This window comes from Sebastes fasciatus, chromosome 4 (assembly GCF_043250625.1).
Source record: "Sebastes fasciatus isolate fSebFas1 chromosome 4, fSebFas1.pri, whole genome shotgun sequence".
NCBI classification, from domain to species: Eukaryota; Metazoa; Chordata; class Actinopteri; order Perciformes; family Sebastidae; genus Sebastes; species Sebastes fasciatus.
This window is the reverse complement of record NC_133798.1, coordinates 25,362,911-25,373,663: the sequence shown is the minus strand read 5'-3', so window position 1 is coordinate 25,373,663 and position 10,753 is coordinate 25,362,911. Positions and strand designations below refer to the sequence as shown.

Genomic DNA, 10,753 nt, shown 5'->3' with positions numbered 1-10,753 from the left:
GCAGTAAAAAAGTTAGTAGTGCAAAGTACAAAGTACAAAAAATATACCAGATATAGAAATACAAGGAGATGAAGAAAACTGTTAAAACTGAATATAGTGCAGGGTAACGGCTGTGATATAGGAGTATTAAAAAAGTGACTATAGTGCAGAAGAGACTTAAAAATTAGTATAGTGCAGGGTAACTCCAGTAGCTTAGTCTATGAAAGTGCACTGTGTGCATTATTATCTGTCCTGCAGACCGGAAAAGGAATGGTGCTATACAAATGTATTTATGTAGTTTATTATAAGTTTATGATACACATGTATAATAATGATAAGAATAATATTATTATAATTATAATTATTATAATAATTATTATTATTATTATTATTATTAATAATAATAATAATAATAATAATAATACACATGTATATCAATTAGGGCTGACCCGAATGCTTTGAAGCATGGTTATCAACCTCTCAATCAGTATTCGAATGCTTAATTTTGTTTTTATATATTTATGTAATGATAATGTATTTCCCAAAATAGCCCATGAAATAAGGAATAATCCCACAACATTATTATTTTATTATTTTATTTTTTTGTTGTTGTTTTATTTTTATTTTTTTTATTGTCCTGGTGATATGCTGTGTCATGTTGGAATTTATCTTTTATGTACTAGAGAAGCCGAAGACAAATTTCCACTAAGGTGGAAAATAAAGTCAAAGTAAAATGAAAAAAAAAGTAAAGTAAAGTAAAGTAAAGTATTATTCATTATTCATATTCAACATTAATTAGGCTATTGTTAGTTGTTATTCTCAGACAGATATTGTTGTTTGTTGAGGTGCATGTGTGTACAGTAGTGGGGCATAGTGCGGATAGATAGATGGAGACAGGCAGAAGAACATGTCACTGCGCTGCGCCGCGAAGCTTCGAATACCTTAGAATATTTCTCACTAAAGCTTCGAAGCCACAAAAAGTGGTATTCGGAACAGCTCTAATATCAATTAAAAAAAAAACAAACAATTATTCCGCTACTTATAATAATCTGTTAAAGGGACTGTTTGTAACTTTTACATGTATAAATCACCCGGTTCGGTGTCCCGTGCCACACTCGCATATGCGCGCTCGCATATGCGCGCTCGCATATGCGCGCTCGCATGTGGCTACGCGGTTGAGACAAGACTCCAACACAAACTACACAGAAGCACCAAAACCGCAAAGTTATACTGTATCTAGTGAAGCCCGTCTTGCAAAACAGTGTTGGCCCCGGTGGAGGACGCGGGGGAGACCGTAGCTTTGGTCTCCAGGGCCGGAGTCTCTGCTCCTCTGCTCCTCTGCCTGCTTGCCTTCACTCAGCTCGCTCCACCTCACATGCATGCGCGCACACTACACACTGCAGAAGACTTCGTAGCTCTGAGAATATCTAGTAAATGTACAGTGGACGTTTGTGCAGAAATAAATGCTGCAGCTCCTCCAGACCAACAGAGGTTTCCTGTGTCTTGTGAAGTGACGGGGCTCCGCAGCGAGATACGTTATCATCTCTGACCAAAACTCCGGTGTCTCCCTCCGGCTGCTGTCGGGAGGCTGAGGCAGGAAAAGCCAACACTAGGATCAACAGTGATTCATGGAGAGACTTTCGTCTGGTCAGCTTACATTACTGCCAAGCAGGTGAAATGTAGATATTGTGGTTTTAGCTGACATGTGTCGCCTCACTGTTTTGAGCGATGCTCGTTCATGTCTATGTAGAGCGAGCACAAGCGCGAGCCCGATGCTGACTTTCGTTGACTTAACAGCCACAAGTTTCGCTGTTAACAAGACATTAAAAAAAATCATACAAACAGTCCCTTTAAATTTGAAAAAAAAAGAAAAATTTCAGATTTTTTTAAACGCATCTTCAGATTTTATGTGCACCACTTCTTGACTACACCGGGCACAAGAGAGTGGCTCAGATGTTGAACCTCCTTGTACAGCCCATAGGGTGCGTGCTTGCTCTGTTGTTTTTCTCTTTGCATGTGCGTAATGACGCATCCGTCCTCCATGCAGCGCCTCTCCTCCTCCTCCCTCCTGTCACATCTGGATCTGGCTCCTCTCATCAGCACCACTCAGCGCAGTGGGAGAGAGAGAAAGAGAGAGAGAGAGAGAGAGAGAGAGAGAGGGAGGCTGAGCTCGATCGGTGCAGCTTCATCCACAGCCGAGCAGAATCCAGGAGAGGAGAGCAGGAAGGACATCTCACCTTCTCATCCGGATATTTTGCATCTCCTCTGTCTTCCATCCATCCATCCGTCAGTCCAGCTTCTTTTTTTTTTCTTCTGCTCCTCTTCCCCCTCTCCTCCTGTCTTGGGGTTATGATGATGAGCTCTAGCCTGCTGGAAAACCCGGTGCAGGCGATTCTGTACCTGCGGGAGCTCACCACCATCGTCCAGAACCAGCAGAGTCTCATCCAGACGCAGCGCTGCCGGATAGAGGAGCTGGACCGGCGGGTGGACGAGCTCATCGGGGAGAACAGGCACCTGCGGGACGTCAGGGTGCAACAGCAGCATCCTTACCTTCACCACTATCACCATCACCCTGACCCCAGCTGCCTCCATCAACACCTGCACCCTCAGGAGCCCCAGCAGCTTAAGACCAGTGCAGGGTCTGAGCCAGACCATCTTGATGCACCTGCACCTGCACAGGTTGAGGATGCTCCTCCAGGGGTCCAGCCGTCGCCTCCCCAACCTATGGACCCGGGGGACATGCAGCTAGTCCCGGCCGAGCCGTCCACTGGTTCCCCGGTTGAAAGTGACCCAGAAAACGGGGGAAATTGCCATGGCTGCCGCTCTTTGGTTCCGATGACCCCCACAACCCTTTGTCGTACCCTGGCTAAGAAATCAGAGTAAGTATAGAGATTATGGTTAGTTTGCACATGTGTGTCCTAAAATAGTCCAACAGAGAATACAGGTTATTTATGGCTAGGCAAATCAGAAGGTTTATGGTATTTATATATATTTAGAACCATCCTGTGGTGGTGCATTTCCTGCAGTATCGACCCTAAACCATGTTTCCTATACCTGTATTGAATCCTTCACAGTATATTTGTGCATCCGCCTAAAAACTGTATAATTTGGGGGTGTGCACGCGCGCGTGTGCGTGTCCTGCAGATTGAGAGGTGTTTAATTAGGCTAATGAAGAAGGCGCCTGCACATCTCCAATTTTCAGTTCAGTGTGTGTGTGTGTGTGTGTGTGTGTGTGCGTGTGTGTGCGTGTGTGTGTGTGTGTGTGTGTGTGTGTGTGTCTGTGTGTGTCGACTATGAGGAGGACTGTGCCAGAAGAGGAAGAGGTGGATTATTTAAATGAGAAACTGGATCACGATCACTGGATCATTACATAACAAACAGCTGTAGGCCTATACATGTGTGTGTGTGTGTGTGTGTGTGTGTGTGTGTGTGTGTGTGTGTGTGTGTGTGTGTGTGTGTGTGTGTGTGTGTGTTGGTGGAATACATAGGCTCTGATTGCATAGCGGTCAACATCAGCTTGAGACAGAGGAGCAGCTTCACGTACGATGATGAGACACTCGCGAGTCGCTGTCCACGGTGCTGCTGGTTTCTCTATTAATTACTGCACGGGATCTGTCAACTCTCACGGGACCTCTGGGCCTCTGATGTTGCTGTGTTAGATGAGACACACACACACACCAGCACCCCCTGCTTGGCAGCAGAGCCTCACAGTACATCAGCACATCACCTAATGAGAGAAAACCCATCTTTCTCTCTCTTTTTCTCCTTCTGTGTGTGTGTGTGTGTGTGTGTGTTCAGTTCATAAGTTGTATCCCAGCAGGAGTCCTGATTGGTCTCTCTGGGACTCCACCCCCACTGATTGGAACAACTCAGAACAGAGGAGGAGTTGAGAGGAGCAGAGGAGTGCACATGTATATTAAAAAAAGGAGTTGTTGATATTGATCCTGCAGTGAATGATTTCCTGCTCTTGCATAGTGTGTGTGTGTGTGTGTGTGCGTGTGTTTGTGTGTGTGTGTGCCTGTTGCTCACTCCTGCTACCTGAGTTGTAGCCTCTAGAGAGCTTACCCTGCAGTAATTTTGTTATTATTTGACAGGAATCAGTGTAACATCACTGTTCCTTAATTTAAATTAGTTTAACTGGTGAGGAAGAAATTACAATAACTTAATTGTTATTATAAAAGCTGGAGGGAGAAAAACAGCAGAGCCATCCACTAGTTGATCAGGCAGCACAGTGGGTTAGTGGTTTATTAAAAGGCCTTCTGGTTCCTGCAGTTGCTGATTGCGTGTCCTTGAATGCAACCTTGCGTCTTCACCTGTCCATTGATTTTAAACCGCCCTGGATAAGACCAGCAGCTTAACACCTAATTTGGAGTTTTGCCTCTGGCAGGCCAGGCAGGCGAGTGAGGGGGAGTTCACTTGCATTTTTTAGAGGATTCACCTTCCTGTCATTGCCTGCTGCATCCTGTCTGCAGCTGACTGGAGATCAGATCTGCCCTCTGCGTTTCCTGTTGCCAGTGTGTGTCAGCATGTTTCCGTGTTACAAACTGCATGTGTGTGTATGTTTTGTGTACGGTGCATGTGTAAGCACTAGGGCTGCCAAAGTTAACGCGATAATAATGCAAATTTGTTTTAACGCCACTAATTACTTTGACGCATTAACACAACTTGTGATTTTTAGGTTGTTGTGGTCACTTAGTTTTAAAGCTAGAGTGAAGATACTGGCATCATATGAAACTAGAAAACCTAAGGAATCCATTGGTACTATATTGTTGCGAAGGAGGTTATATAACGCTCCAAACTTGCGCTAAATTTTGGCGAGGAAAAACAGTCATGGCCATTTTCAAAGGGATCCCTTGACCTCTGACCTCAAGATATCTGAATGAAAATGGGTTCTATGGGTACCCACGAGTCTCCCCTTTTTTATGCTAAATGCAGTACCTTTGAGGGTTTCTGGACAATATTTGCCATTGTTTTGGGTCGTTAATTGATTTTCCAATAACAAATATATGCACAGATTTTCATAAAGCAGCATATTTGCCTTCTCCCATGTTAATAAGAGTATTAAATACTTGACAAATCTCCCTTTAAGGTAGTAGATAATTTGTGATTTATCGCAATTAACTATGGACAATCATGCAATTAATTGCGGTTAAATATTATAATCAATTTACAGCCCTAGTAAGCACACTTGCTTTCTTTCACACATCTTACATTTGACTGTATGCATTTATCTGAATGTTTATCTAACTCTATATAGAGCCCAGTTTTCTTTGCCCTGTAGATAAATGACTTGTGGGCAGCGTCTGGTTGGCTCTGAGTGCATTTGTGTGCTTTGCAATGTTGTCATTGTTGTCAGTGCACGTGTATGCGTCCTATGGGGGGAGAGACAGGATCCTCTCCTCTGCTCAGTCTCTGTCTCTCTCTCCAGCTGAGCCTCCGATCTGCCCCACTTAGCCCATGGAGCGAACGGTAATCAGCCATTCTCAGGAGGGAGAAAGGCAGAGAGATAGAAAGAGAGAGAGGGATGCATGTTCAGTCGTTGTCTTTGATGGAGCCCTTGGAGGTGTCTAGAGGAAGGAGCTGGAGGCTGACATCAGCGTGGACCAGTGAAAGGGAAGGAGGCTGAGAGAGATGGAGAGGGGGGGGAACAGAGAAAGTGGCGAGGAGAGAATAGGACGGGGGGTTTCAGTACACAGAGAGTGAGACAGGTACCGGGAGAGATGATAAAACGGGTGCATTTGGGGTAGCTGTCTCCTCAGTTTATCTATCTTGCTGGCGGACAAATAGATAGGTTGGACAACATAGGGGAACGCTGTGGCTGGCTTCCTGTGGCGCAGTGGAAGGTGCACACAATGTACTGGCACCGTTTTGAGTCCAAATGGAGCTGATCTTGTTTCATGTCAACCCTCCTCTTTCCTTACACTCTCTACTGGATGCTGGCTGATGAAAAGCATTGCGTTTAAAGTACTCTTACAAAACAGGACAGAGGAGAGGGATGGTGGGAGGAAGGATGGGGCATAGAGAGAGAGAGAGAGAGAGAGGGAGAGAGAGAGGGAACATGGGCCGACAGCAGGCAGCATGTACTGTTGAAATATTCACCTGTTCTCTTTGTAAGCGTTGTTGGAGGCGGATGGCCGCTATGTGTGTGTCTTGTACAGACAGATGGACCGACCCGTTGAGTGTGTGTGTGTTTGTGTGTTTGTGTGTGTGTGCTCAGGGACCCAAGCAGCCTGGCCTCTTCCTGCAGGGCTGAACTGCTTTATATCAGCCTGCATGGCAAGAATAATTCAGCTCTTGTAATGAACAAGAATTAACTCTGCAACTTCAGTGCTTTAACATTTTGGCCTAAAGCTTATTGTCCGATCTCCCTCCTCTGTCAAACAGGTGTACATCAGATAACACTTAGTTTGACCTTGTAACCCCCCAAAACCTACAACACATAGAAGGTGAACTCCTGCTCATCTGTACTGCACTGATTTATGGGTTCAAATAGTTTGTACCTCGAATACTATAAAGAGGAGATTAGATTAAACCTGCAGTAGGCAGAATATTTTTGGCATCACTGGGCAAAAATTCCATAATAACCTTTCAGCAAATTGTAATTCAAGTGTTCTGATAGATAACTAGACTTCTGCACCTCCTCATGGCTCTGTTTCCAGCCTGTAACGGGAGACTTTGATCAATCACAGGTCATTTCAGAGAGAGCGTTCATATTGGCTGTGCTCCGGCTGGTGGGCGGTGCTTGATGTTTCCTCAACTGATCTCAACATGGCTACTGGGTCACAAACTTTCTCATTTTCCAGCTAAACAGTACACTACAAGATGTTTCTGAAAACATTTGAGGCGAGAAATAGGCATTACAGTAACAGACTATTGATTCATATTTGATCAGCGCTGCCTAGTTTGACCGTTTGATCGGAGTTTGCGAGTGATTGACAGCTGCTCAGAGACGGCAGACTCTGGCTCGGCTCTGATTGGTTGTTTTCCTCCTGTCTGTGAAATCTTGCAGATTCCATTAGGAGCACTGGAGGACACAGAGGAACATGATTTTTTTTCAGATTGCCTGTCTCATGCACTACTGTGAGGATATAGTGACCGTTAAAAATAAATAACTGCTTTAGCTCTGATTTTTCTTTTATTTGTCAATGGATTTTTTTCTAACGCCAAATACTTTAAATGAAGAAATTAATTAATCTCATACAAGAAAAGCCTTTATGTACAGATCGAGAGACTAAAAAATGAGAGTCTTATTGATTGATGTTGATTAGCGTGATTCATTATAGGTGGCGTATTTGATTTTGTTTGTTATCTGGCTCTCTGGTCCTGGTGTTTGAAACATGGAGGAGGAAAACACAACAAAGCAAATTAGTGTGCTGAGAAACATAACATTTTAGAGATTTTTGAAACCCCACGGAGCTGTTAAAAGAAAGCAATAATAGCTTGTCTACTGAGAGAAGCACAGCACATTTCTTTCTCAAGAACAATTAATCCAAATAGTCCATAAAGGCAGGTACTGCACTTGAGGAGCCCATCTAATAGCAGGACCAAGAACCACAACAGGAGTGCTGCTAAATGGAGAACAAATGACTCATGAATGTACAGTATGTTTGCATGTGAGAGGTGTGAGTGCTTTGGTAAGTGTTACAACAGATGGAGGAGTATTATTCATAGAAACCAACTGTGAGGAGTGTTGATGAGAGATATTTAAAAAAACAAAAACATCAGCGTCCCTTTAAGTCTGTGGAAGTTGCCGTGAAAAGGTAGCTTTTTATAGCTCGTTCTGTCACTCTGAGCCTCGCGCCGACTCTGACTGCCTGTCACTGTGGGTCTGTGTCACGAGCAATATGGTGATCCCAGGTCAGCAGACTTACTGTAGCGTAGCCACGAAAATTCACTGTCAACTGAATGCTTTCAGCTCATTGTGAAGGGAATGTGACCTAAACTCACACCCAAGCCTCCTTAAACAAAAGACCTTGAAGATATATACAGTATTTATACTTAAAAAAAAATGTTCTGTCATGATCATGCTTATTTTTTATGTCTGGAAGGTTTCCTGCATCCAGAAGTTCAAGGCAACAACTTTAACATGATGTGTCTTGTTTTTTGTTCGTTTCACTCTAAATTGCTCCAGATAAGAGCACAAGCGAAATGCTTAAAATATGAATGAAAATGTAAAATGTATGAGAGAGAAACGAGAGAGGCAAACTTAAGAAGAGACGGAGCAGGAAACAGAGCTGGAGTAACCATCTGTCCAGATTTCCCCGGGTTTGGGAATTCTGCTAAATCACCACAGATCTGATGAAGTGGAGGGGAGGAGGCATAAACAAGCACATCCGGACACACAAACATGCTGTAAATACTCATACTCAATCTAAGCGTCCTTAGCCTTGAATTGACCTACATAGGGTATTTACCCCGGGATCGCTGCCAAATCGTAAACAGAACCAATGGAAATAATCCAGAAGAGTCTAAGGAGAGCCCTTTCAGGGTCTTTTGGGATGTTGGACTAAGAATGAACATAAGGAGGAATATGGAAACAAGTCAAACATCCAGCAACAGCCAATAACAACTGAATGACAAAGCTGTCCTTCCAATTCTGTCTGCTTCTCCTCTTTGCTTACCTCTCCTCCTCTCTCTCGTCTGCCCTTCAGGAGCGAGACCGTGCTGCATCAGTTTTGCTGCCCCGCCCCTGAACATCCAGAGGCTGACACCGCCGGCTCATCCGGGTAAGACCGAGTCACACACCAATCACAGACACTTTTATTCCTGTGTTTGTCTCTGCAGTCTTTGCTCCTGCAGTGTGCTCTTTCAGCCGATTACACTGTTGTCAGGCCATTAAATAAGTGTTATTGGTCACTACAAGCCCCATAAGTCTGGGTCAATAGGGGCCTACTACACCCACTAGTAGGTTTTATCTATTCACATGGTAAATCACCGAAAGAAGGTATAAAAGAACACGACTGTGACCTCTAGCGCCGTAGTAATTTTGACTGGAGCAGAAGTGGTTGTCAGGCACTGTAGTATAGACAGCGTGAAACTCCATATAGGATGGAGGTCTGGGGCGATGGATGGGACACAACACACAGAGTTTTCACCCAGAAGGCTGGGGTTTACATCCCGTGTGAAACCAACAAATTGTAGATGTCTTCGTGTTAAGTTTCATTTTCACTTTTGAAACGTAGGTATTTTAACTCCAAAGACATTTCTTCCTGACGGTCGACCGTCGGACAGTTTGGGGCCGTCAGTGAGCGTCCGTCAGCCTTGTTTCTTCGGTGTGTCCCACACCGTCAGCTCTAGTCTGCCCGGGTTTTTTCGGGCGATTCAGAATTTGAATCGGCTGCGGAGCTGGTCGGTGAAAGAAATCACTCTGATTGGCTGTTCAGCTTAAATGAATCAGTGCACGAGAAGAGAAACGGATGTGAGGAAAGCAAGCAAACGAGTAACATCAAGAGGAAAAACAGGGAAGGCTCTTCTCATTTTTCATCTTCATCTCATCTGATCATTCCAACGACATGGCCATCTGGAATGAAGCTAAGTGGTGAGTGATAGTGGCAATTCGCTTTAGTCTTCGCGGTGTGTTTGAGTACAACTTTTTGGCCAAGACAGGTGACGTGAGGCGACGCAACCACTGGTGGCCTTCGTCGCCGCTAGTTCTTTGATGTCGGCTTGTGTCCCCAGCTTTAACCTACCGAAGTTGTAGTTTTGTTGCCTAAACTTAAAGAAGCCTTTTTATTTGTGTTCAAAACTTAACATTTCATTCAGTTTTACAACGTGTTGGAGCGAGTTGCTCTTAAGTTTTGCTTTCATTTTTACAACATAGTCGGTGTAATAGGCCCCTAATGACCCACATCTATATCTTATAGCGCCGATAATGCACATTTAATGGCCGTATAAGAGCCGAATCGGGAGGCTTTTTCAACCATTGAAAACTTCCTGTCTCTGTATACATACACACACTATCCGTACATGAGTCATGTCCACACCCAGGCTTTTAATCATGCTCGTTAGTGCGTGCACATTATTGCCAGTGTGAATTGGTGTATTTATGGACGTATGGAGCCTGGAGTTACTCTGAGAGAGTTAAGTGTTCCGTAACAATCCTATAGATCTTACAGCTTCAACGGTGATTCACATATAGAGAGACAGAGAGAGAGAGAGACAGAGAGAGAGAGAGAGCAGATATTGCCACTATAAAAGCGCCCATGGCAACCCAGTAATGACGCAACGGCTACCACTACCATAGTAACTGGAGAACTTTGAGGATCTACTGTAGGCACTTTTGCCGTCTGTTTCTGCGGGGGCAGCTTGCCTGTTTGTTGTATGAGTTAGTTAATTTTTTTTTTGCGTGGGATATATGAAGGCATGACTTTTCTCTCGGATGAGCAAAAAGCGCTGTTGTAAAACTCTCAAAAGCTGATTTTGCCATGTTTCTCAATGATTATGGTTTGCCCTCCTTCCTCTGGAATTCCTCCCATCGTTTAATCCTCTGCACTTTGTAATTCTTTCCCCCGTCATATCTACTTTTTCTGCCTTTTCATCTGCTGTTATATCTTCCCCCCCTCCTTGTGTTGTTTGTTTCTGCATGCATCACTACTCATTATTCATTTGTCTGTTTATTTCTATCTCATCCCTCCTTATCAAGTCTCTCTCTCTCTCTCATTCTGTTTTTATGAATATCACCATCTGTCTGTCTGGAATCCCTCTCTCTTTTCTCTGATCTGATGACTTAACTATCATCATCTACACCCACACATAGTCCTGATTGGATGAGCTA

General features: G+C 44.0%; 1 protein-coding gene across 5 annotated transcripts in view; it reads left to right on the top strand.

The window, feature by feature from the left end:
* Positions 1-1,887: 1,887 nt before the first annotated feature.
* The window catches only part of iqsec3b (IQ motif and Sec7 domain ArfGEF 3b), a 38,326-nt gene continuing 29,460 nt past the window's right edge, over positions 1,888-10,753 (top strand). For 2 of the 5 annotated variants that reach the window (XM_074633084.1, XM_074633083.1), the window contains exons 1-2: positions 1,888-2,858; positions 8,631-8,705. In XM_074633084.1, the coding sequence (XP_074489185.1) occupies positions 1,933-2,858; positions 8,631-8,705 (1,001 nt within the window). In that variant the 5' untranslated portion in view covers positions 1,888-1,932. The remainder of the gene's footprint in view (positions 2,859-8,630; positions 8,706-10,753) is intronic. The other 3 variants (XM_074633082.1, XM_074633080.1, XM_074633081.1) reach the window with 3 other exon arrangements.